Below are 27949 nucleotides of genomic sequence, written 5' to 3' on the forward strand. Positions count from 1 at the left end.
AAAATTAGTTTAGAAGTGCCAATTTAATCATTGATTACCCGAAGAGACCGGGAATAAATACTGCCGGAGGGCCTTTAGCACACAATACCTTAACTGCAGCTTTCGCCAACGTTCGAAACAAAGCAGCAGCGTTCACAACGGACGACAGACGATTCAAAAAGCCCGCCAATACGACAGCGGCACCGCCGCTGCGCTTGCGCACCTGGAGGGGAAGGACATAACGTCACGATTTGCTTTTTTTTTCTTTTTGTTTTTTTTTTTTTTTTTTTACTTTGTCAACGCAGTTTCTCTCTCTCTCTTCCCCACAAGCTCTCGCCTCGCTCATCCTAACAACTCTCTCCTCTGTCCGTCGCTCTCTTTCACACGAAGGGCACTGCGACGCCAGACGGTGCGTGCTTACGTGATCCGCTCGGAACCTGTAATGGCCGCGCCCGTTTCAGCAGCGGCGCGGCCCGCCGCTATCGCGTCGTAACAACAAACCGCTAAACACCGGTTAATCCCCGGCCACCCGGGTGGTGTGACGGCGCGGCGGACTTCCGTCAACTCGATCTTGGCACAGGCACGAGCCCTCCGCGCGAAATAAGCGGTAAGCTCGCTCGCTAGCCAGCATGGAGCCGTCCACGACGTCGATCTCCACCACAACATCGGCACCCGGCGGCGGCGACGACGGGAACGTCGTGTACGACGAGCTGCTGCCGGTGCTGATCCAGTGCTTCGCGATAATCCTGCTCGGATACTTCTCCGGACGCACGGGCCTCATCGGCCCTGCCGAGACGCGCAGCCTGAACGTGTTCGTCTCCTACTTCGCCCTGCCGGCAGCGGCGTTCAAGTCTCTCGCCGCGATCGCGCTCGGCGAGGTCAACTGGAGGTTCCTGGCCGCCGTGGCGCTCGGCAAGTGCGTCATCTTCGCCGTGGTCGCCGCGGTCACGCTCGCGCTCGTGCGCCGGCCGGCGAGCTTCGGCAAGGCCGGCCTGTACGCGGATCGCTGCGTCGCAGAGCAACGACTTCGGCCTCGGCTACCCGCTCATCGTGCATCTCTACGACAAGATGCAGCCGACGTTCAGCCACTACCTCTACTTGGTCGCCCCCATACAGCTGGCGTTTCTCAACCCTATCGCTTTTGTCATGATGGAATACGGCCGCACGCACGAAGATAACGGTGAGACTGTGGCGGGAACGCGACCCGCGACGCCCAAGCGCGGACGCTTTCTGTCGACGCTGACGGGCATAATCAAAAACCCCGTGGTTGTGGCCCCGGCTCTGGGCATCGTCTGGAACGTCAGCACGTCGGGCGCTGCGCTACCGTCGGTGATCCAGGGAATCCTCGACTCCTTCGGGGACGCATTCATCGCCACGGCGCTCTACCTGCTGGGCCTCAGCATGGTCGGCAAGGTGGGCAGCATGGGAAAGTACGCCGCGCTGACGCCCGTCTTGCTCGTCACCGCCAAGATCGTCGCGTGCCCGCTCGTAACCCGCGAGCTGGTCAACTTGCTCGCCGTCGGCAACAACGAGCGCGACCAGAAGGACTTCGGCAACTTCGGCTTCCTCTACGGGATGCTTCCCATGGCGCCCAGCGTGTTCATATTCGCGACCCAGTACGAGCTGCCGACGGCCGCCGTCTCGACGGCCATGGTCGCCGGTACCTTCCTCTCGGCGCCGTTCATCTTCATCACGGCCACCATGAGTCAAATAAAAAAGCATTCTCTCAAGGACTTTGCCGCGACGATGGGCAAGACCATGGTCACCTCCAGTGCTGTCAGCGCCATCTGCTGCCTGTGGCTTTTGGTCGTGCTCTTCCGCAGAAGGCATAGAGTGACGCACGGGACCACTATCTACTTGGTGGTCTGCCAGCTGGCGACAGCCTTGGGTGGCATCCTCTGGGCGGCTACGAGCATCGACGACCCTCTGTCACCACTGGCGTACGCCCAGTCGGTTCTGTCCATAGCTGGCATCTTCGCGTCCCGCGTTTGGACTGCGATTCTCGCGGGCCTGCTCGCCTTGCTGCACTGGCGCTCGCTTTGCTTCGTGCTCAGACTCAAGTGGCTCATCGTAGTCGCCGGGTTCGGATCTTCCGTCTTGGTGGCGCTCTCGCTGTGCCTGAGCATTCCAAAGAGGGGATCCAGGCTCGGCAGCACGGACCCAAACTTTCAGTTCGGAGACATCCAGGCAGTTGTGGCCGTCACCGTTCTCCTGACCAGTCTCCTCTTCACGGTGGTGAGCCTCGTATTCCAGCACAGGTTCCGCCTGCGGATGAGGGACTACGTGCCCATCGGAGGCAGCAGTGACGACGACGAACAAAATGACGTGTTTCACTCTGATGTCAACAGCCCTTTGATTCAGCCGTCGTCAAGTTCTCAGACTCAGGCCTTGGGTTCTCAGACTCAGGCTTTGGGTGCACAGGAGGAGGCAAAGGGCAAGTCGGACGGGTGTACAGGAGACTGTGAGGACTGTGCCAATTGCTCGGATGAGGAAGAACACAGCGCTGTTCCGGATCTCGAAGACCTCATTAGCAGCCCGAAACCAAAGGTGAAAGCTCAGAGGACCAAGTTCTCAAAGTCGGGCACTCTTTCCAAGCTGTCATCCAAATCAGTGAACTCAAGCAGGTTCGAATTCAACGTGTCACCCGCGCAACAGGCACCGAGCACTTCTTTTGACCAGCTTTGTGGGCCACAGTTCAACTGCGACAAGGAGCAAGTGAGGCACTGCATGAGTCTCATTGGCACATACAACCGGCAGACTGCCATTAGGGTACAAAACACAGACGAAGCGCTCGATCTAGATAGTGTGGTTCAAGCCGATGACGACATACACCAAGTCTTCAGACATACCGTGCTTGTTCTCCTACTTAGCATCTCCATGGTCATTGGACTCGCTGTCTCACTTTGGCAGCTTCTTCTCACGGATGCCCCAACAGGAATCTTGGTCGAGCTAGAGTTCGTAGACATCATACTAAACTACGGACAAGGAATGCTGACGTTCCTCGTATTCGGACTTGATGCCAAATGGCTCCTTCGATGGCTGTCTGGCGCGTGGTACCTTGTTTCGTGCAGACAGCAAAGACGGATGGACACAACCACACTTGTGGTTCCAAAGTTTGAAGACCTGTCTCCAGAGACCCGTCAGATCTGCACACAGTTCCATGTGTACCACAGAGACTCCTGCGTTACAGACATCTGCCATTCACGACCTGGTCCCAATGGCACGGAACTTCATCTTGCCTTTGTGGGGAGAGATCTCGTCGACTGGCTTCTAGCTGTCGGACTGTGCCAAGATCGAGTGCAGGCCACCCGATATGGCAAACGTCTTCTCGAAGGCAGGGTCATAGCACACGTAACTGGCCGACACCACTTCTGCGATGAGCTCTACACTTACACATTCTTGCCTTCACACGAGTTGGATGTTTCTTCGTGAGCATGTGACTGGGACATTGCTATTAGGCATGTGGTGAAAACCTGTTTGCATGAAGTGGTTCACACAAGCGAAAGACCAACACAATGTGTCCTGACTGAACAGTTGCAGTGTCACTTGCAGTTGTGAAAGACATTTGTGTGAACAGCGCACAACTTGGTGCTTCACTAATGGAACAATGCACCGAACGAGGAATGGTGAAAAAAACAGACCCTTATGTTTTCGTAATCACCTCACTTGGCAGAAATGATGAGCGTGAAGAATGTGGAGCAGAACTTATTCTTAATTTAAATATTCTCAAAGTGCCATTGTGGTTTTTTGTAAATAGTTATGCAAAACTTTTAAGAAGCTTCAAAGTGACCTGTAGTGAGCAAAAAAGCCAAAGAGCTAGATTCTTAAGCTAAGATATTCTTACAAGCTTATGACAATGCACACTGTGATTCAATAGCAGCATAGTGCCTTCTTAACAATTTCTTCGCAAGTCCATAGTACCAGGCAGCAGCTACAGATGTGAAATAAAACGTACCAGAAGTAAGCCGACTACTGATTCATTATCAGATTGGATACTCAAGCAAACATTGGGAAAAGGCACGTAGAATCAAGGTACAAGGTGAAGAAGGATGACAAGACATGCACCGTTATCCTTAATCACCTTGTCTCACATTCTATGTGCCTTTTCCAATAAAGAACCATTACAAGCTAACCAGTTTGCTACTGATGTAAAGGTAATATTTTGCAAGGCATTTATCATCTCTCAATTGCCACCTCCACTCACACACAGTACAGAAACGTGGAGTACTTGAAGACTCAACCAAAAGATTGAGAGTGAGTGACCTTCAAACCATCACAACTTTTCAATATCACAAGCCAAGAAATGTTTGTGTCGAAGAGCTTCGCTTTCTCGTAGTATTTCTTTAGCGCGCTGTAAACAACTCTGATTCATGGCGAGTACTCATGGTGGTAAGTATGTTGAAAGTAACACTTCAGTAGCAACTTCTTTAAGAGCACAAAGAAGAACACAGGACTGAAAGGGCCAATGCGGACACAGTGCTAACTTACACGTTTGGTTTATTTCTCAGAACACTTCATGTATGTATAGAAAACAGCAGCACACACAGGCACATTCGTTCAAGTTTTGTACTTCAGAACAGCAAAGATGCATGTGTGTTGGGAGACAAGATAAAATGAAGATAGTAATAAATTGGCTGCAGGATTAATAAAGAGACTAGCCTGTCTCACCATCCCCGTCAAGCCATTCTCTGCATGTTGTTTACAAAATCGGATTCTTGAGGGTTCGATTAAAATCACACGAACACTCACATGTCTCCCAAACTAGCAATCTTCGCCGCTTAAATTATTTAACGAGTTGTTTGCATCGGACTTCTTCCTATCAGAATGCATGCAGTGAACACAGAATCGCACCCACAGTTCCTGCAGTAAAAGGCCAGAGGGCGCGTGCCTCCAGTTTGCACAAGATGTGTGTGCTCACGTACCCTATCATTTGCACAACGTCCCGTCTGGCGAATGAATTTTTTGCCACATGACAACGCTAACTGGTACACAATATTAATAACTCACATTTAACAAAGCTTTCCTGGTGCTTTTTCTAGCAACTGGGCTTCTTGGAACCACAGTAACTGTCCTTGCACAGACTAGTAAGCTTGTTTGGTGCTGAAAAGACGACTCTTACATTTTCGTCATTTCCAATCTTCTTCAGCTTGTGTGAGCCATCATGCATGTACGGTATTTACTGCGCACCCTTGCGGGCGCATCTGACGGTCTTAAGCAAACTTTCGGTTAACTGCTGTGACAACATCCTCTGGACATCCCGTTTTTTTCAGGTGATCTGCTTGTATCAAGAACACTTGTGAAAACTTGAATGGGGAAGTGAATTCATTAAGGTTAATTTTGCGATGGCCCTTTTTTATTAACTTAGAGTGGCCCACCCTTTCGAACTCCCTAGAGCCCACGAAATAGTGCGAAAAATCGGGCAGTTCCAAACACTGAATGCACGCCTTTTACTGCCACTAAACGCTGAAATCGCCACAGGCACGTCCGGAAAATGCCTCTTTGTAGGCCTGCCAGTACACTTATGAGGCATATCAGTGCTCATATTGTGACAGAAGACGGTGGGTGAACACATTCAGAATAGTGTTTGCCTGAGCTCGTTGGTTGCACATAGCACAAATGGTTTCCAGCAGAACGTATGGACACGGACAGAAAGGGACGACGACACATGCTGGACTAGCAACTGAATGTTTATTCTTGGTTTCCCACACCTTTTATAGCACAAGACAGCCAATTATTTTTCCTTTTGTCATGCCAGTTGTCCGTCTTTCAGAGCGAAATGTCGTCTTTGCGCAAGTAGTTTTTTTCTTTTTCTGTTAGTAGTATCGATGATGTACTGATGCATGATTGCCCGCTGCTGTCAATGGCCATGGCTTCTAAAATTTCGCGCGTCAGCTTGTCTTTACTTTTTTCTAAAACCTGTATGTCATAAAGTTGTACGGTGCAATGGTGCTGGCGATGATGAAAAGCGAGATGCCCAGCGGAGATTCCTTCTAAAGATGCTGCGTGCTCTCTTGTCCTGTCATTGACACACCTGCCTGTTTGTCCTATATATCTTTGGCCACATGATAAAGGTATATCATATATCACTCCTGTCTTGCAGGCAGTGTACTTCTTCTGGTGGTTGATTGTGTGCTGCTTATTTTTCTGGCCATTGTTGACTCGCGCACACATTGAATATGCCTTGTTTGGTGCTGAACATACAACCGTGATGCCTTCCTTTCCGGCTATCTTCTTTAGCTTATGGGTTAGGCCATGTATATAAGGCACAACAGCGACCTTCTTCCTTTTCTGTTGACTCTTTTCTTCTTCTTGAGGCTTGCTGTTCAGGAGTTTCATCTTCTTTAGCAACCCTTTGGCGACAGCTGTAAGCAAGCCTTTCGGATAGCCAGCGTTGCTGAGCCTGGTTACCTGGTGCATGAAGCTTTCTTCCATGAGGTGATAACACGACTTCTTTAGGGCGGCTTGTAGCACTGTGGTCACGATGGATTGTTTTACATTCTTAGAATGGTCGGAATCGTATGGCAGGAACCCGTTGCCCCCCCAAGAGCGGGTCTCGTACTTCCAGCATGTGTGCTGCATTTCGAAGGTGATGGCCAAATCAAGAAACTTAATTCTTTTTTTTTTCTGGCATTTGAAAGGTGAAGTTTAAATCCGGACATGCTTCATGGAAAGTATTCAGGACACCTTCCCTGCACTTGGTTAACTATGGTTCATCTGCTGTTTTGCATAACAGGAGTAAATCATCCATATAGCGAAATATTGTTAGAACGTGATTGTCTTTTAAAGCATCCTCAATTCTTCTACCAACTGCTGCGAGGAACAGGTCACACAAACCCGCCGTGGTTGCTCAGTGGCTATGGTGTTGGGCTGCTGAGCACGAGGTCGTGGGATCGAATCCCGGCCACGGCGGCCGCATTTCGATGGGGGCGAAATGCGAAAACACCCGTGTACTTAGATTTAGGTGCACGTTAAAGAACCCCAGGTGGTCCAAATTTCCGGAGTCCCCCACTACGGCGTGCCTCATAATCAGAACTGGTTTTGGCACGTAAAACCCCATAATTTAATTTTTTAACAGGTCACACCAGTACGGTGCGACTCGTGAGCCGATGTACACTCCACTTCTTTGAATGTAGTGCTGTTCTCCAAGACAAATGATGGTGGCATTAAGATAGGAGGCCAAAAGCTCGAGGAAGGTGTCCATTTCATCATCGCCAGCACCATTGCACCGTACAACTTTACGGCATAAAGGTTTTAGAAAAAAGTAAAGACAAGTTGACGCGCGAAATTTTAGAAGCCATGGCCATTGCCAGAAGCGGGCAATCATGCATCAGTACACCATCGATACTACTAACAGAAAAAGAAAAAAACTACTTGCGCAAAGACGACATTTCGCTCTGAAAGACGGACAACCGGCATGACAGAAGGAAAAAGAATTGGCTGTCTTGTGCTATAAAACCAAGAATAAACATTCAGTTGCTAGTCCAGCATGTGTCGTCGTCCCTATCTGTCCGTGTCCATACGTTCTGCTGGAAACCATTTGTGCTAGGTGAACACATACTGTGTCCCGTGACAATTTCCCCTTCCCACTCTTGTTATGCTTCACCGCAATACTTCGCGTATGCTTCACCGCGTAACACTGCTGTACTGAGGCGAATCTCACTTTCGGGAACCGGCATTGCGCAACGCGCCGTGCTTCCCGAGCTTCGAAGCCAATCGCGAGGATTATTACAAAGGCGGAGTCGGTGCCATTGCTGACAGCGGGGAATTATTTCAATGAAAAACACGGCACCGAACGGCAAGAAGCTTAATAGCGAACGTCGAAGCAGCTAAGCCTAGCGTTGCCGCGGTGGTGGCCACGGCTGCCAGCGGATCTGCGTGCGAGAGCGCCGGTTCGGGGAGGCGAGAAAATCAAGATGGCCGCGGTGGTGACTTGGATTGATGCCGTTTCGGACCTGCGGCCACGGCACAGAGTCCGGAAAATCTGACGCCGAAGGGTTCTTGCGTCCGAAATTAGAGACGTTCTTATACATTGACGCTATGGCGTACGTGGTGATGCCGCGAAGCCGTCCGAATTATCGAGCATGTCAGACATGGAGGCACCGCTGGGGAGCAGTTTCGGCGCAATAATGCGTTTTGGAGCACGATGGCGCAGGAAAAGCAGATTGTCGCAGCACTTCCACCCCTGCACTTTAATTTATCTCATTATTTTTCTTTCTCGTTTTGTTTTGCACTCATAGCATCAATAGCATCTTGTGCTTACGATGAACTGAAGTTTGTAAATTCCGCCTGCATATCTGTACAAGGGTTTCTTGAACTGCTCTATTTTGATCTGTGTGCCACATTTCCCAAGTGGGATATGAACATATTTTTTTTTCCAAAAACAAGGAATCTGCATTGCGGCAATCTTAAGCGACCTTTATCTTGCTTGTGTGAACAGGAAATTAATAGCCGATAGAGAACACAAATGTAAAGAACGTATTTGGGTGTGTTAACGACTATCTAGTGTTTCCTGAACAATTTCTTTTTATTCGTTACATACCCCCGACTATAGCAGGAGGGCAAAACAAAACGAGAAAGAAAAAATTGGAGGACGCTTAAGCTTCGCCTTTAAGAGTAGAACGCGATAGCGTTATCGGGACCAGTTCGCATCGTTCGCATACGGCAAGTAGGCTTCATTCACTGCAACAGTGAACGTGGGAAAGCCAGCTTACAAAGACCAAGCTTACACCGATCCCCTGAAAGTCCGCTTCACTTTTAAACTGAAATGCATTGCTGGAAAGACGTTTTTCCAGGGGCAATATAAGTGGTCGCCCTCATAGTGAAGGCCCTAGCACCTTTTCGTATTATTTTATTAATTGTTTGCTATTGCCCCGACGCGCGCAGGGCCGCGATTTTGTAGCGATGCCTTAAGACTTATTCTACTCTAGTCTCATCATACATCGCTCACGGCCGGCTAATCCCGTTGATAACGCGAGCGGACCGTCGCTCCGACCACTGACAAAGCGCGATAAGCACGAAAAGGCATGGTAGAAATGCTGGAAAAGGGGTTTGTGTTTGAGTTTCCTCGTAGCAGAATTAGGTTTTCTCGTACATTCAAATTACAATACGACGCCCATTGGTAAACAATCCGACGGCGAATCCGACGCCGAATGGTAAAGTCGCACTTTACCATTTTTCTGACGGATTTCACCGTGATAAATTAAATTTTTGTTCACCAAAACCTTGCACCACGTGGACGGCCTGCGCGGTCGATGTGGTTGAATGATTTTCTCCGCCACCCGCGATCACACGCCGCTTTCCGACGCCGGATTTTCTTCGACACGAGGTCCTAAACGCTATCGCGTTAAAACCAAATACAGATGAAGAAAGTGCAAATACGCAGTTACATCTTTTACACAATATTACTTGGCATACAACTTCAGCCAGGCTTCGTGATGATGGTTCAAGCGTGCTCGATCTTTTCACCAAATGCTTCCAACCGCTCAGTCACACAAGAACTGCCGAAAGACAGGACTTCGCGATTCCTTGACATACGAACGTTTTTCGAGGAAAACCATGTGCGCTGGTTGCATGAACCAAGGGCCAACAAGCCACTGCTGACATTTTCGTCTAGCCACTCCAAGTTAGTAAAGAGGGGCATCGCAAAATTAACCTTAATGCGCTTCGCCGTTCACGTTTTCACAAGTGTTGCAGCAGTTTCTTGGCACAAGCAGATCGCCTGAAAAAAAAAAAAAAAAGCCGAATTTCCACATTATGTTGTCACAGCAGTAACCCAAAGATTGCTTAAGACCGTCAAATGCGCCCGCAAGGGTGCGCAATATGCTACGCCAGAAATGGAGCGAGTGAAGCAGAAGTGCGCATTAATACCGTACAAACACGACGTCCCCCACAGGCTGAAGAAGATCGGAAATAACGCAATTGTTAAGAGTCGTACTTTCAGCACCAGACAAGCTTTCTAGTCTTTGCTGAAGGGACTGACAACCGAGTCTTCAGTACCTATAATGTTTTTGTGGCGCAACGCATATATATATCTCACCCTCGGCAGTGTTTACACCCTGCAGCGGTTACTTCCAAAAGCGCGCGGATATTTTGTAAGCAGAATTTTTTCGATCTGAGCAGCCTCTAAAAAAAAGAAAGAGTTTCTCCTCCAGCAATGCTGAGAAGTCGGAGCGCTACCGATAACCTACCTCGCAAATTGTGAAAGCCGCCCATCGTTCTGCTTTCACAGGAGTGAGTGCAACTGTGAATAACCACCTACATTTTGACCTTTTCAACCACTTTCGAAAAATAAAAACCTGGTACAATACGTTTGCATTGTTGTACAGGTCTTTCCTATATTTGTACCACGTTTCTGTTCAAGTACACGCTAACGTCATGGCTGGCTGGCCCCCGTCATCACTATTCTGTCGATAGACGAGCCAAACCAACTCATCAAAGGCGTAGGCAGCGCCACTTTTCTACTCACTACAAACGAAGGCCTATCTGCACATTGTAAGTTGGGAAAAACTTATAACAGAAAAAAAGTGTACTGCATTTCAATACTAATAAAAAGACCGGGAACCGCGTACACTAAAGAAGGTCACGTGATAGGTTGCTTATGCATCTACATGTTATTGCGGCGTAGGGCGCCAAAGGTCATTCCTCACGACTTTTAATGAAGAATGAAAAATATAAATCGACGTTTAATGAGAAAAGCATGGCTCGTTTTAACCAATACGAAAGGCTATCTTTACATCAGCGGGGTTATCTCGATTCATTTTCTAAGCGGTTGTCTGTCCCTTTAAATGTGAGAGTAAATTGTGTACGAGTTGCCGTTGTCCTGTGGCAAAAAATAAATAAAAAAAAATAGATTGGCCAGACGGGACGTTGCACAAATGATAGGCTACGTGAACACGCAAATCTTGTGCAAACTGGAGACACAGGCCATCTGGCCTTTCACTGCAGGAGCGATCCCGTATTCACGCAATGCAGTCTGATAGGAAGACGTCCGATGCAAACAACTCGCCAAATAATTTAAGCGGCGAAGATTGCTAGCTTGGGAGACACGTGTGTTCGTGTGCCTTTAATCGAACTCTGAAGAATCCGATTTGCTCCTAATCCTGCAGCAAATTTATTAGTCTTCATTTTATCTTAACTCCCAACACACATGCATCTTTGCTGTTCTTATGGTACAAAACTTGAACAAATGCGCCTGTGTGTGCTGCTGTCTGTTTTCTATATATATATATATATATATATATATATATATATATATATATATATATATATATATATATATATATATATTTTTACGCCCGCGAAAGGCGTTTATTGAACAGCCAGCCAGGCAGAGTTAGTCGCGACGGCCTTGATCAGCTGAGCGCCTGTCGAGATTCAGCTAGCCAGCCGCACGTCGTCTTTCTCTTCACCCGTCTTGGATGCCCCACATTCTGTTAAGGCGTAAACCTCGAAAGCACGTAAAAATGTCACATTTCCCTACACGCAGACGAAGCCCACCGGGTAAGTCAAACAGGCTGTCGAGAGACGAAAGGCTTTAAACGGGCGACATGCGTAATTTCAGTCTTTGCTGACCGTCGGCCATTTGATGTGAGGCGTGCTATACGGTAAGTCAATTCGCTTATACGATCCGTGATAACATATGGCCCCACATAGTGGGCCAGTAGCTTTTCACATAACCCACGTTTTCTTGCTGGTTTCCACAGCCACACGAAGTCACCAGGGTCATATATCACGTGTCGGCGTCGGCGGTCGTAGCGTGCCTTCGAGCGGTCTTGTGAAACTAGCGTGCGCAAAGAAGCAAGTCGTCGGGCCTCTTCAGCAAGAGAGACGGTCTCGGATAGACAAAGATTATCGTGGCTTGAAAACGGGAAGATAGTGTCCAATGTATAACGCGGCGGACGAGCATAAAGAAGAAAGAAGGGGCTGTAGCCCGTAGTTTCGTGCTGTGAGGTATTGAATGCGTACGTAATGAAAGGTAGCACGCTGTCCCAGTTCTTATGATCGGACGCGACATACATGGACAGCATGTTAGTGAGGGTTCTGTTGGTGCGCTCCGTAAGGCCGTTTGTTTGTGGATGATACGGGGTGGAATGTCGAAAACTTGAAGCACATAGACGGAGCATCTCTTCGACCACGTCTGCAGTGAACTGGCGCCCACGATCGCTGATGATGACTCTGGGAGGTCCATGTCGCAGAATGACGAAACGCAGCAGAAAAATACACACTTCGGTGGCAGTAGCCGATGGTATAGCAGCTGTCTCACAGTAGCGTGTCAAGTGATCAGCACACACGACAATCCAGCGATTCCCATCAGATGACCGCGGGAATGGACCGAGAAGGTCGATGCCGACTTGCTCGAAAGGAGTGCTTGGGGGTGACACTGGATGTAGTCGACCAGGCGGAGCCTCCGCTCGTCGGACGCTTGTGACGTTGGCACTCGTTGCAGCTGGACACGTACTGGTCGATTTTAGGCCAGTTACCCACATTCTGTTAAGGCGTAAACCTCGAAAGCACGTAAAAGTGTCACAATATATATATAAATATTCGAACCTCGTTATAACGAAGTTGAAGGGGGAGCCGCAATTACTTCGTAACATCCATTATTGCCATTTACTGCATATATGGCCAATGGGGTGCACAATTGTAAACATGGAAATGCGATTTGCGGCCCACGGAACCGCAACACGGCCACGCAAGCGATGAAGTGCGATGAATGCACCCCCCTCCCTCTCTCTCTCTCCGTCGCCTCGCCCCCGTGCCTCGCGCGCGAAATAAGAGCGCGCTTCCGGTCTGCCTTCCTCCCTCGCGTGTGCTACATTAGAGAGGTTTAGCTTCTCCCGTAATCGGGTAAACGCGGGCGGACCGGGCGTTGTGGCGGAACCGTAAACGTGAACGGTCTGTATGGTGCTGCCACCTGGTGGCAGCAGAGATCAAACCGACAAGAACAGCTAATATTGCAGTAACCAAGTGCATTCTACTTCGCTACTGGTGTAAATTTTCGGCAGTAGCGTAATCGCGTTCCTGCCGAAAATTTACACCAGCAGCGAAGTAGAATACACATGGTTACTGCAATATTAGCTGTATGGCGCCACCAGCTGGCAGCGCCATACAGGCCGCTCACGTTTACGGTTCCGCACAACGACCCAATGCCCCGTCCGCCCGCGTTTACCCGATTACCGGACAAGTTAAACCTCTCTATTGAGCCGCGATTGCCGGCTCACCCTCGTACGCTTTCACTCGCACACATTTATGTGTGGGACGACGTTATCGGCGTTGGACTTTATAAGGAATCTCACGGCGGCGACGACGACGGCGGAAATGCGCTTGGAGGGTCCATCTAATTGCCATCGCAATAAAAGCGCGAGGAACACCGTTGCCCGTGGACGCCGACGCGTCCCATCCCCCCGCAAGTAGCGCCGTTCGGGCCAGCTAAGCGGCCGCGGCCGCGAATGCAAAGCTTCGCTGTTCGACCATCTTCACGGAGTGGCAGAGGCGGTGATTTTCTGGTTTCAGAGATGAATTTAGTTCGTTATATCCATTAGCAGAACGATTTCAATTCCTTAAAACAAGGTTTTAAATGGATGGATCTCTATGGGGATTTCAAGGGGAATTTTATTTACTCTGTTATAGCCTGTTCCGTTATAACGAGGTACGAGTGTACATGTACCGCTTCGAAAAATAAAACAAACGTTGGAAGTCAGCGCTGTGTCCACGTCGTTCCTTTCAGTCCGATGTTCTCTGTGCTAGAAAAGAAGTTGTTACTGTAAAGGGGGTTTATTTGGGTCGTAGAGCGGCAGCGACAAACGCAGCACCAGCAGGTAGGGCGTAGCCAGAGAGCGAACACGATGGCAACGGGGCTGTTCAGCGTGCCGATCTTCTTCCTCACATTATATGGATTAGCAACATGCCCAAGTATATGCTCTTTTAACATTTCTGGTTGCTTGCAATAGCAGAATTCGAACAAAGCACTTATCGGGATTTTCACGAGACACTTCCTTGCTTGGTGGAAGCATAAACTGCACTTTTAAGCCAAATACACAATGTCTAATCGGTCCCCGCCATACAAATCGTCTAGTGTGCAGCAATCTCTGTTTCAAATCTGCAGCACTTTGACAACACTCGACAAACGAGCTATTTTATTTAAACTTGTTTCGCATGTGCAGAAGTGGCATGAATTCTGTATATGCAAATTCTGCAATTACAATTCGTGGAACTTATCACGCAATGCTATGGGCAATGCTACAGGCTTGTAACCAATGATCGCAGGTTCGTACCCCAGCCGTGGCATCTGCAAGAAGCCATTCTAGGAGAGAGAGAGAGAGAGAGAGAAAGAAGGAAAGACAAGGAGGTTAGCCAGTGTGAATACCGGCTTGCTACCCTGCATGTACTGGGGAAAGGGGCAAAGGGAATAAAAGGTGATAGAAGAAAAAAAAACATTGAAGTAAGAAAATTTGCGCAATAACGCGACCCTACGCGCTACAACGTTCAAAGCCGGTCGCACAATTCACAAGCCCTTAAAAACTTCAGCAGAGCCCTTAAGGCCTTGAGTGCCGAAGTGCGTCTACACCAGTGTCCTAAAACTTTTTCTTCTGTGAGGGGGCGATTGTCCAGTTTTTCAAGCGCAGTCGCAAGCACTTTTCTTGCCACATTGTAGCGGGGACAGTCACAGAGTAGGTGCTTGATTGTCTCCTCGCGGCCACAGTTGTTGCAAGCAGGGCTGTCAGCCATTCCAATGCGGAAGGAATAGGCGTTCGTGAATGCCACGCCGAGCCACAGGCGGCACAGAAGTGTTGCTTCCGCTCGTGATAACCCTGGTGGAAGACGGAGTTGCAGACATGGATCCAATCTGTGGAGGCGTGCGTTGCTGAAGTCACTGGTGTTTATGACTCATAAACCACGACAACAGAGACTTCAGTTCTATGCTCAATGACTATCATGCACTTAAGCTTGCAAGTAACAATCCCTATAGTCGGATACAACTTAAGTCTGCAGTGAAGCCCCGCCCACGCCCTCATAACCGGCAGCCACTGTTCCTCAGCGAGGCTGCAAATAGTTCGTACGTCAAACTTTCCCTGTTACCTAAATAAGGCACGGCAACCACAAAAATAAAATTATAAGTGCGTAATTTTATATGTTTTCACTCGTCTATTATAGCGGAGCGTACAAGTAGGGTCGTATCAAGTACGACGTCATTTTGAAAAGGTCGCATGACGACGATTTCGTTTGCTTCTGTGATTGGCTGGCGGATAACAAAACCCGGCGCGGTCCGTGTGCCTTTGTTGCCAACTGCTGTTTCTTTTTTTTTTTTAAGTTGTATCATGGTCCCTCAATACTTTTGAAAAAGCTATTAAGGGACTACGGTTGTATCCTACTATAGGCGCCGTGCAGCTGTGCGCACCTATTAACACAGCCGGCTGGAGTACAACTTGAATGGCACGAAGCAGCTGCCACTGCTCTACGGGGTATCGTAAACGACTCCGTGCCACTACAGACACAGGGAAGAACCTAGTCGTCAGCTTCACAGCAATGGCACGCTAGATGATTGGAGAAAGACGCGGCGCAGTCCTTCGGGAAATGTAGTACGATGTGAAGAAATATGTCGTACTATAGACTCCGCGCGAAATAATTGCGGTAAGCTCGCTCGCTTTCCAGCATGGACCCCTCCGCACCGTCGATCTCCACAACATCGGCACCCGGTGGCGGCGACGAAAACGCCGTGTACGAAGAGCTGCTGCCAGTCCTGATCCAGTGCTTCGCGATCATCCTGCTCGGATACTTCTCCGGCCGCATGGGCCTCATCGGCCCTGCCGAGACTCGAAGCCTCAACGTGTTCGTCTCCTACTTCGCCCTGCCGGCAGCGGCGTTCAAGTCTCTCGCCGTGATCGCACTCGGACAGGTCAACTGGAGGTTTCTGGCCGCCGTGGCGATCGGCAAGTGTGTCATCTTCGCCGTGGTCGCGGCGGTCACGCTCGCACTCGTGGGCCGGCCAGCGAGCTTCGCCAAGGCCGGCCTGTACGCCATCGCCGCGTCGCAGAGCAACGACTTCGGTCTCGGCTACCCGCTCTTCGTGCACCTCTACGACAAGATACAGCCTACGTTCAGCCACTACGTCTACTTGATCGCCCCCATAGATCTGGTGTTTCTCAACCCTATCGCTTTTGTCATGATGGAATACGGCCGCTCGTACGAAGATAACAACGGAGAGACGGTAACGGGAACGCAACCCGCGACGCCCAAGCGCGGACGCTTGCTGTCGACGCTGACGGGCATACTAGTCAAGAACCCCGCGGTTGTGGCGCCGGCTCTGGGCATCGTCTGGAATGTCAGCACGTCGGGCGCCACGCTACCATCAGTGGTCGAAGGAATCCTCGACTCCCTCAGTGTCGCCTTCATCGCCACGGCGCTGTACCTGCTGGGTCTGAGCATTATCGGCAATCTGGGCAGCATGGGAAAGTACGCCGCGCTGACGCCCGTCTTGCTCGTCACCGCCAAGATCGTCGCGTGCCCGCTCGTCATGCGCGAGTTGGTCAATCTGCTCGGCGTGGGCAACAACGAGCGCGACCGGAAGGACTTCGGCAACTTCGGCTTCCTCTACGGGATGCTTCCCATGGCGCCCAGCGTGTTCTTATTCGCGACCCAGTACGAGCTCCCGACGGCCGCCGTCTCGACGGCCATGGTCGCCGGCACCTTCCTCTCGGCGCCGTTCATCTTCATCACGGCCACCATGAGTCAAATGAAGGTGCACTCTCTCAAGGATTTTGCCGCGACGATGGGGAAGACCATGGTCAGCTCCAGTGCCGTCAGCGCCGCCTGCTGCCTGTGGCTTTTGGTCGTGCTCTTCCGAAGACGGCATAGAGTGACGCACGGGACCACTATCTACTTGGTAGTCTGTCAGCTGGCGACAGCCTTAGGTGGCATTCTCTGGGAGCCAACGAGCATCGACGAACCTCTGTCACCACTGGCGTACGCACAGTCGGTTCTGTCCTTAGCTGGCATCTTCGCGTCCCGCGTTGGGACTGCGATTCTCGCGGGCCTGCTCGCCTTGCTGCACTGGCGCTCGCTTTGCTTCGTGCTCAGACTCAAGTGGCTCATCGTAGTCGCCGGGTTCGGATCTTCCGTCTTGGTGGCGCTCTTGCTGTGCCTGAGCATTCCAAAGAGGGTACCCAGACTCGAAAGCACGAACCCAAACTTCCAGTTCGGAAACATCCAGGCAGTTGTGGCCGTCACCGTTCTCCTGACCAGTCTCCTCTTCACGGTGGTGAGCCTAGTATTCCAGCACAGGTCCCGCCTGCAGATGAGGGACTGCGGGCCCATCGGAGGCAGCAGTGACAACGACGAACAAAACAACATGGTTCACTCCGATTTCAACAGCCCTTTGATTCAGCCGTCGTCGAGGTCTTGCACACGGACCTCGGGTTCACAAGAAGAGGCAAAGGGCAAGTCAGACGAATGTACAGGATATACAGGAGGCTGTGCGGACTGTGCCAATTACTCGGATGAAGAACACAGCACTGTTCCAGATCTCGAAGACCTCATTAGCAGCCCGAAACCAAAGGTGAAAGCTCAGAGGACCAAGTTATCAAGGTCGGGCACTCTTTCCAAGCTGTCATGCAAGTCGGTGAACTCGAGCAGGTTCGAATTCAACGTGTCACCCATGAAACAGGCCCCAAGTACTTCTTTCGATCAGCTCTGTGGGCCACAGTTCAACTGCGACAAGGAGCAAGTGAGGCACTGCATCAGTCTCATTGGCACATACAACCGGCAGAATGGCATAGGGTTACATAACACAGACGAAGTGCTCGGCCTAGATAGCGTGGTTCAAGCAGACGACGACATACATCAAGTCTTCAGACATAGCGTGCTTGTTCTCTTACTTAGCATCTCCATGGTCATTGGACTCGCTGTCTCACTTTGGCAGCTTCTTCTCACGGATTGTCCAACAGGAATCTTGGTCGAGCTTACGTTCGTGGACATCATACTCAACTACGGACAAGGAATGCTGACATTCCTCGTGTTCGGTCTTGATGCGAAGTGGCTCCTTGGATGGCTGTCTGACACATGGTACTTCGTTTCGTGCAGACAGCAAAGACGGAGGGACACACCCACCCTCATGCTTCCAAAGCTTGAAGACCTGTCTCCAGAGGCCCGTCAGATCTGTACACAGTTCCATGTGTACCACAGAGACTCCTGCATTACAGACATCTGCCATTCGCGGCCTGGTCCTGATGGCACGGAACTTCATCTTGCCTTCGTGGGGAGAGATCTCGTCGACTGGCTTCTAGCTGTTGGACTGTGTCAAGATCGAGTGCAGGCCACCCGATATGGCAAGTGGCTTCTCGAAGGCAGGGTCATAGCACATGTAACTGGCCGACACCACTTTTGCGATGAGCTCTACACTTACATATTCTTGCCTTCACAGGAGTTGGATGTTTCTTCGTGAGCATGTGACCGGGACATTGCTACTAGGTATGTAATGAAAATGTGTTTGCATGAAACAGTTCACACAAGTGAAAGACCAACACAATCTGTCCTGATGGGCACGCCCAAGGTCTTGACTGAACAGTTGCAGTGTCGCTTGTGTTTGTGGAAGACTAGAGATTTGTGTGGACAGCGCACTACTTGGTGCTGCACTAATGGGACAATGCACCGAACGAGGGATGGTGAAAGAAAATAGGCGCTTATGTTCTCGTATAATGAAGCTCTTGATGCTCCACAATCACCTATTTTGGCAAGGATGATGAGCCTGAAGAATGTGGAGCAGAACTTACTCTCAATTTAAAAGTTGTCACAGTGCCACTGTGGTTTTTGTTAATAGATATGCAAAACTTTTATGAAGCTTAAAAGGAGACTTGTAGTGAGCAATAAAGCTAAAGAGCTAGATTATTAAGCTAGGATATTCTTACAAGCTTATGACAATGCATAGTGTGATTCAATAGCAGCATAGCACCTTTTCTGAAATCCATAGAGCCAGGTGGCACTATGGATTTCAGAAGAAATGGCACTACTATGGCACTACAGATATGAAATAAAATGCACCAGAACTAACCCGACTACTGATTCATTATCAGAGGGGGAAGTCAAGCAAATATTATTAGGAGAAGGCACGTAGAATAAAGGTGCGAGGTAAAGAAGGATCACAAGACGCCATGCACCGTTGTCCTTAATCACCTTGTCCTACATTTTACGTGCCTTTTCCCATATGGAGCTAGTAGGAACTAGCCAGTTTGGTGCCATTCTCAAGGTACGAATTTTGTGAACCCTCAATTGCCACCTCCATTCGCACACGGTAAAGAAACAAGGAGTACGCAGATCGTCTATGCACTGATCTCTGGCAACGCCGCGAGTAGCCGCGTCGCGTATCGTGGCGCGGCTCGCGCAAGAGAGAGAGAGGTCACTGGACCGCGAGACAAGTGCGATAGTGAGCTGCGGCGTGTGCGCAGCTACGCGCAGCGGTGAGAACATGGAGGAAGGAAACCCCAGGAGAGGCCCTGGCCAGCACGAGCGTATTGGAGAAGGTGTGGCGGAAGTCACATGCTGTTTTTCGCAAAGGAGCACTGGGACGGGTACCCCAAATGTCAACGTTGCCATGGCAACCGCGCTCCTGAAGCTTTCGCTGCTGGTCTCGGTCGCTGAAAAGTGAGATACGATTTTTCCGCCGGTGTCTTTCCCGCAGCACCTTTTGTTCGCGAGAAAAGCTGACTTCGGAGTGTGGTGTGTAAGCTTGAAAGTTGTGTTTTAGGTCTGTGAGTGTGAGTGTCGGCCAGCAACAGATACACTCAAGCAATCACGGCGCGAGTCTTCGTTGTCTTCTTCAACGTGCCACGGAAAAACACAGGAGCGCGGCTGCTTCACTAAAACTGCTACAGAAGTTTTGTAGGCTTTGTTTTGACGCGCGTCAGGAGCACACACTTCCGGCGGCTCGTAACAATGCAAGTTCAAAGTTCGCGCCCATCTGCTCCGGCGAGTTGCAGAACCCCTGATTGGAGGCGCAAAGAGAGGTGGCAAACCAACATGGCTGCACTTCCGGCTTCAAAAAAGTGACGTCAGGGCCTCTCCTGTTTTGTTTCCTTCCTCCATGGGTGAGAAAGACCAGTGTTGCTCGACGACGTACTCGACGCGGGAACGCGGCAGTTTTGAACTGCCCCTTTCCCCCCTGTGAGAATGCTGTGAGAGGGTGCAGAAGAAAAGGAGAACGGAGAGGGGGGTTGACGTAAGCGCGTTGGACGGGGAGAGCGTGAGACGCGCCAACCAATCGCGGTGTAGGAAAACAGTACGTCAACGGAGGAGTGGGGTGTGAGAAGAGTTCTCCTTGGCGTTGGTTGTATATACGGAGCTTTGGTCAAGGACTAGTGTCTGGGAACGCCGTAGAAAAAAAGTCGCAGCTTCGCCCGAAAGGAGAAGCGTCGATTGCGATAGCCAATTAGAAGAGAGCTATACGAAGCAAGGATAGTCGTTTGATGGGCCGTATAAAGTTGTGAACATTCGCTTACGAAATAGACAAGCACGGTGTCACGCGCGCACAGGTAAACATGAACACATCTCGCTCGATGACCAAGGAAACTCGCTGTGAAAACGCTGAAGTGAGAAAGCACGCCAGCAGCAGCGGGCAAATTGACCTTCGCGCTGCCTGTCGTCTCGCTTGACCGCGAACTAAACGTCGAAAGCACAGCGCATACGAAGCTACCGGCAGTTGACGCATGCACTCTGTCCCCATCGCAGATCACTTTGCAGATGAGGCCCACGCGGGCACGCACTTCGTCCACATCGCAGATCGCTTTCAAGATACGGCGCCCACGCGGCCGCACTGTGAGCAGCGGTCGACGGAGAATGCACCCCCCTCCCCTCTCCGTCACCTCGACCGTGCGCTTCCGGCCTGCCTTCCTCCCTCGCGTGCGCTACATTTAGCCGCGATTGCCAGCTCACCCTCGCACGCTTTCACTTCGCACACACAGCGTACGGGCGCGACGACGATTTTATCGCCGTTGGACTTTATACGGAACCTCACGGCGACGACAGAAATGCGCTTGGAGTGTCCATACAATAAAAGCGCTAGGAACGCCGTCGCCCGTGGACGCCGACGCGTCCCATCCCCCGCAAGTATCGCCGTCGGGCCAGCCAAGCGGCCGCGAATGCACAGCTTCGCTGTTCGACCATCTTCGCAGAGTGGAAGGGGCGGTGATTTTTTGGTTTCGGATATGAATTTAGTTCGTTATATCCATTAACAGAACAATTTCAATTCGTTAAAACGAGGTTTACATGGATGGGATCTCTATGGGGATTTCAAGGGGAATTTCATTTACTCCGTTATATCCTGTTTCGTTATAACGAGGTTCGAATGTGCATGTACCGCTTCGAAAAATAAAACAAACGTTGGAAGTTAGCGCTGTGTCCGCATCGTTCCTTTCATTCTGGTGTTCTCTGTGCCCGTGTAAAGAAGTTGTTACTTTGGATTACTAACATGCCCAAGTATATGCTCTTTTAACACTTCTGGTTGCTTACAATAGCAGAATTAGAACAAAGCATTTATCGGGATTTTCACAAGACACTTCCTTGCTTGGTGGAAGAATAAATCACACTTTTAAGCCAAATACACGATATCTAATCGGTCCCCTTCATACAAATCGTCTAGTGTGCAGCAATCTGTTTCAAACCTGCAGCACTTTGACAACACTCGACAAACTATTTTATTTAAACTTGTTTCGCATGCGCAGAAATGGAATGAATTCTGTATATGCCACTTCTGCAAATACAATTCGTGTAATTTATCACGCAATGTTACAGGCAAAAGGATCGGAACGCATTAACAGGCTGGCAACCAATGATCGCAGGTTCGTACCACAGCCGTGGCATCTGCAAGAAGCCATTCTAGGAGAGTTTATGACTCATAAACCACGACAACAGAGACTTCAGTTCTATGCTCAAGGACTATCACGCACTTAAGCTCGCCAGTAACAATCCCTATAGTCGGATACAACTTAAGTCTGCAGTGAAGCCCCGCCCACGCCCTCATAACCGGCAGCCATCGTTCCTCGGCGATTCTGCAAATAGTTCGTAGGTCAAACTTTCCCTGTTACCTAAATAAGGCGCGATAACCATAAAAAATGTCACAGTTTCGTCCTAAGGGCGAAGCGATGAATGCGATAGCAACACAGCAATGTCATACGAAGTAAGGTGAGCGGCTTTGGTAGCAATATGAATTGTAGTAAACATGAGCTGATTAAGTAAGCAGGTGTGCTGCGGCGTAAGTAGACCGACATGAAGAGAGACTCGATGACCACGAGAAGGCGCGTGTGAAACGGTGGTGTTGATGAGAAGCGCTTCCCGTGGGCAGCGCGTGCGAAGGGACACACCTGTAGCGCTGCACTGCCGACCCGGGCAGCATTCCATGTGTAGCGTGCGTTGGAAAATGTGGCCCGACTATTACTAACTGATTGAAGAAGCGTGGTGTGAGCGCGCACAAACAAACATGAATAGATCACACTGAATGACTGCAGACAACGACCGTCAAAACGCTGGCAGCGAGCGGATATATACGCCGCAGGAGCGGGCGAAGGTACGTGCGGTCTATCGCTTCAACGGAAACTGAGCGGCGAATGCGCATAAAGGTCAGAGCCGTGTGGAGATAAGAGACGGTGCGGTCGAACGAACGACGAGCGCGGTTGTTGGCAGCGTAGAAGTGCGCCCCCCCCCCCCCCCCCCCCCCCCCGCTCCTTCCGGCGCTGGCTTCCCGCTTCCTTGCTTGCGCGTGGGAGAGATAAGAGACTGCGGACGAGCGACGAGCGCGGTTGTTGGCAAAGAAGTGCCGGCGCTGGCTTCCCGCTTCCTTGCTTGCGCGTGGGAGAGATAAGAGACTGTGCGGACGAACGACGAGCGCGGTTGTTGGCAGAGAAGTGCCGGCGCTGGCTTTCCGCTTCCTTGCTTGCGCGTGGGAGATTGAGTGCGTTCGCTCTCCGTGATAGCGCGCGTCCCCGCACGCTGCCTCTGGGGCATACGGCGCGCGGCGAAGATTTTATCTATACGGAACCTCACGGCGACGGCAGAAATCCGGTTGAAATGTCCATATAATTGCTATCGCAATAAAATAAAATCGTAAGTGCGTGATTTTATACGCTTTCACTCGTCTATTATAGCGGAACGTACAGACGTGAGCAGCCTTGTCTAGAACGCGGGAACGGCGGCTTCCGGGGCTCCCCGGAGCCAGCCAGCAACGTCTAACGCTAGCTGCTGGGTGCGACGTCTAACAGTAGGTGCTGGGTACGTTTGGGCCCAGCAACTACCGTTAGACGTCGCTGGCTGGCTCCGGAGAGCCCCGGAAGCCGCCGTTCCCGCGTTTTAGACAAGGCTGCTCACGTCTGAACAAGTACAGTCGTATCAAATACAACACCAATTTGAAAAGGTCGCATGACGACGATTTTGTTCGCTTCGGTGATTGGCTGGCGCAGTAACACAACCCCGCACGGTCCGTGTGCCTTTGTTGCCAACTGCAGTGCTTTTTTGTTCTTTTTTTTTTTTTTTTGAAGTTGTATTCTACTATAGGCGCCGTGCAGCTGTGCGCATCTATTAACACAGCCGGATGGAGTACTACATGAATGACGTGAAGCAGCTGCCACTACTCAATAAGGTTTATAATATATTGTAGAAGACTCCGTACCACTACAGACACAAGGAAGAACCTAGCCGTAAGCTTCACGCTATTTGGTTCCAGAAATACGCGGCGCAGTCCTTCGGGAAATGTAGTACGATGTGAAGAAATATGTCGTACTAGACTCCGCGCGAAATAATTGCGGTGAGCTCGCTCGCTTTCCAACATGGACCCGTCCGCGCCGTCGATCCCCACAACATCGGCACCCGGTGGAGGCGACGAGAACGCCGTGTACGAAGAGCTGCTGCCAGTCCTGATCCGGTGCTTCGCGATCATCCTGCTCGGATACTTCTCCGGCCGCATGGGCCTCATCGGCCCTGCCGAGACTCGAAGCCTCAAGGTGTTCGTCTCCTACTTCGCCCTGCCGGCAGCGGCGTTCAAGTCTCTCGCCGTGATCGCACTCGGACAGGTCAACTGGAGGTTTCTGGCCGCCGTGGCAATCGGCAAGTGTGCCATCTTCGCCGTGGTCGCGGCGGTCACGCTCGCACTCGTGGGCAGGCCAGCGAGCTTCGCCAAGGCCGGCCTGTACGCCATCGCCGCTTCGCAGAGCAACGACTTCGGCTTCGGCTACCCGCTCTTCGTGCACCTCTACGAGAAGATACAGCCGACGTTCAGCCACTACCTCTACTTGATCGCCCCCATACATATGGCGTTTCTCAACCCTATCGCTTTTGTCATGATGGAATACGGTCGCACGCACGGAGATAACAACGGCGAGACGGTGGCAGGAATGCAACCCGCGACGCCCAAGCGCGGACGCTTGCTGTCGACGCTGACGGGCATAGTCAAGAACCCCGCGGTTGTGGCGCCGGCTCTGGGCATCGTCTGGAATGTCAGCACGTCGGGCGCCGCGCTACCATCGGTGGTCGAAGGAATCCTCGACTCCCTCGGTGTCGCCTTCATCGCCACGGCGCTGTACCTGCTGGGTCTCAGCATTATCGGCAATCTGGGCAGCATGGGAAAGTACGCCGCGCTGACGCCCGTCTTGCTCGTCACCGCCAAGATCGTCGCGTGCCCGCTCGTCATGCGCGAGCTGGTCAACTTGCTCGGCGTGGGCAACAACGAGCGCGACCGGAAGGACTTCGGCAACTTCGGCTTCCTCTACGGGATGCTTCCCATGGCGCCCAGCGTGTTCTTATTCGCGGCCCAGTACGGGCTCCCGACGGCCGCCGTCTCGACGGCCATGGTCGCCGGCACCTTCCTCTCAGCGCCGTTCATCTTCATCACGGCCACCATGAGTCAAATGAAGGTGCACTCTCTCAAGGATTTTGCCGCGACGATGGGGAAGACCATGGTCACCTCCAGTGCTATCAGCGCCGCCTGCTGCCTGTGGCTTTTGGTCGTGCTCTTCCGAAGACGTCATAGAGTGACGCACGGGACCACTATCTACTTGGTAGTCTGCCAGCTTGCGACAGCCTTAGGTGGCATCCTCTGGGAGGCCACGAGCATCGACGACCCTCTGTCGCCACTGGCGTACGCCCAGTCGGTTCTGTCCTTAGCTGGCATCTTCGCGTCCCGCGTTGGGACTGCGATTCTCGCGGGCCTGCTCGCCTTGCTACACTGGCGTTCGCTTTGCTTCGTGCTCAGACTCAAGTGGCTCATTGTAGTCGCCGGGTTCGGATCTTCCATCTTGGTGGCGCTCTCGCTGTGCCTGAGCATTCCAAAGAGGGTACCCAGGCTCGGCAGCACGAACCCAAACTTCCTGTTCGGAAACATCCAGGCAGTTGTGGCCGTCACCGTTCTCCTGACCAGTCTCCTCTTCACGGTGGTGAGCCTCGTATTCCAGCACAGGTCCCGCCTGCAGATGAGGGACTACGGCCCCATCGGAGTCAGCAGTGACAACGACGAACAAAACAACATGGATCACTCCGATGTCAACAGCCCTTTGATTCAGCCGTCGTCGAGCTCTTGCACACGGGCCTCGGGTGCAGCAAGAAGAGGCAAAGGGCAAGTCAGACAGATGTACACGAGGCTGTGAGGACTGTGCCAATTGCTCGGACGAAGAACACAGCACTGTTCCAGATCTCGAAGACCTCATTAGCAGCCCGAAACCAAAGGTGAAAGCTCAGAGGACCAAGTTGTCAACGTCGGGCACTCTTTCCAAGCTGTCATGCAAGTCGGTGAACTCGAGCAGGTTCGAATTCAACGTGTCACCCATGAAACAGGCCCCAAGTACTTCTTTCGATCAGCTCTGTGGGCCACAGTTCAACTGCGACAAGGAGCAAGTGAGGCACTGCATGAGTCTCATTGGCACATACAACCGGCAGAATGACATAGGGTTACATAACACAGACGAAGTGCTCGACCTAGATAGCGTGGTTCAAGCAGACGACGACATACATCAAGTCTTCAGACATACCGTGCTTGTTCTCTTACTTAGCATCTCCATGGTCATTGGACTCGCTGTCTCACTTTGGCAGCTTCTTCTCACGGATTGTCCAACAGGAATCTTGGTCGAGCTAACGTTCGTGGACATCATACTCAACTACGGACAAGGAATGCTGACATTCCTCGTGTTCGGTCTTGATGCCAAGTGGCTCCTTGGATGGCTGTCTGACACATGGTACTTCGTTTCGTGCAGACAGCAAAGACGAAGAGACAAAACCACCCTCATGCTTCCAAAGCTTGAAGACCTGTCTCCAGAGGCCCGTCAGATCTGTACACAGTTCCATGTGTACCACAGAGACTCCTGCATTACAGACATCTGCCATTCGCGGCCTGGTCCTGGTGGCACGGAACTTCATCTTGCATTCATGGGGAGAGATCTCGTCGACTGGCTTATAGCTGTTGGACTGTGTCAAGATCGAGTGCAGGCCACCCGATATGGCAAGTGGCTTCTCGAAGGCAGGGTCATAGCACATGTAACTGGCCGACACCACTTTTGCGATGAGCTCTACACTTACACATTCTTGCCTTCACAGGAGTTGGATGTTTCTTCGTGAGCATGTGACCGGGACGTTGCTATTAGGTATGTGATGAAAATGTGTGTTTGCATGAAACAGTTCAAACAAGCGAAAGACCAACACAATCTGTCCTGATGGACACGCCTAAGGTCATGACTGAACAGTTGCAGTGTCACTTGTGGTTGTGGAAGACTAAAGGCCCAACCGCATGCACGCGATTTTCGAGCGACAACGACAAGCGACGGCGATGAGCGACAGGTTTTGCCGTCGCGGAGGGCTATCCGTCGCTGTCGCTGGTCGTGTCGCCGGTTTCTGGGCAGCCAGAAAATATCGCTTGTCGCCCGGAAGTCAGCGCGACGACATCCGCTGGGGACAGCGATTGCACAACAACATGGCAGCAATCAGTCTGCCCGCTTCGATCTGAATTCGCTCTTGCAACTTGCTCTCTGCTGTGACAGCAAAAAATAAATAGTACAATCAGTCATCGCTTCACCTCATCGCTAGCTGAAGACTAAGTATCGGCGCTCTCTTGTCGTTATTATTGAGATCGGTTGTTTGTTTTGACGCTGTTAGGCCTGAGACGCCACCGAGAGCCGAGAAAGTGTTTTAAGTTTTACTCAACAGATGGCGCCACGGCAGCTTACGCTGGCGGCATGGGACGAAGTTCCACTGGGGATGCATGGGACGGATTTTCACTGGGGATGAAAACAAATTTAATTAGTTCTAGATAAAACATTGACCTTTTGTTAAAATTGAGATTTCTTTACGCGCGCACGATAGCATTTATTCGCACAACAATGTAAATCCGTCGCTACTCTTTTTCGCGATGTCGCGTTCATGTGGTTGCTCCGCGCCGCGACACGACAGCGCGACAGGGTGTGTCTGTCACGTCGCTTGTCGCTGTCGCTTGAATATCGCGTGCATGCGGTTGGGCCTTAAAGGTTTGTGTGGACAGCGCGCTACTTGGTGCTGCACTAATGGGACAATGCACCGAACGAGGGATGGTGAAATAAAATAGGCGCTTATGTTCTCGTATAATGAAGCTCTTGATGCTCCACAATCACCTCTTTTGGCAAGGATGATGAGCCTGAAGAATGTGGAGCAGAACTTACTCTCAATTTAAAAGTTGTCATAGTGCCACTGTGGTTTTTGTTAATAGATATGCAAAACTTTTATGAAGCTTAAAAGGAGACTTGTAGTGAGCAATAAAGCTAAAGAGCTAGATTATTAAGCTAGGATATTCTTACAAGCTTATGACAATGCATAGTGTTGTCCAATAGCAGCATAGTACCTTCTTAACGATTTCTTCTGAAGTCCATATCGCCAGGTGGCAGCTACACATATGAAATAAAATGCACCAGAAGTAAGCCGACTACTGATTCATTTCCAGAATGGGTACTCAAGCAAATATTATTAAGAAAAGGCC

General features: G+C 50.8%; 3 protein-coding genes across 3 annotated transcripts in view; 2 read left to right on the forward strand and 1 right to left on the reverse strand.

Moving 5' to 3' along the window:
* Positions 1 to 27949, reverse strand: part of LOC119453994 (tether containing UBX domain for GLUT4-like) — a 50638-nt gene that overhangs the window by 20993 nt on the left and 1696 nt on the right. The window lies entirely within an intron of this gene.
* Positions 354 to 26638, forward strand: LOC119453032 (integral membrane protein GPR155-like). The gene is given in 4 exon segments (XM_049667485.1): positions 354 to 980; positions 982 to 3102; positions 18110 to 18444; positions 26589 to 26638. Coding segments are annotated over 3 exon segments (2802 nt in total). The 5' UTR covers positions 354 to 608; the 3' UTR covers positions 18419 to 18444; positions 26589 to 26638.
* LOC119453033 (integral membrane protein GPR155-like) lies at positions 23704 to 26714 on the forward strand. Its single transcript, XM_037715009.2, is given in 2 exon segments — positions 23704 to 25543; positions 25545 to 26714. Coding segments are annotated over 2 exon segments (2775 nt in total). The 5' UTR covers positions 23704 to 23786; the 3' UTR covers positions 26563 to 26714.

Source organism: Dermacentor silvarum, chromosome 5, assembly GCF_013339745.2.
Source record: "Dermacentor silvarum isolate Dsil-2018 chromosome 5, BIME_Dsil_1.4, whole genome shotgun sequence".
NCBI classification, from domain to species: domain Eukaryota; kingdom Metazoa; phylum Arthropoda; class Arachnida; order Ixodida; family Ixodidae; genus Dermacentor; species Dermacentor silvarum.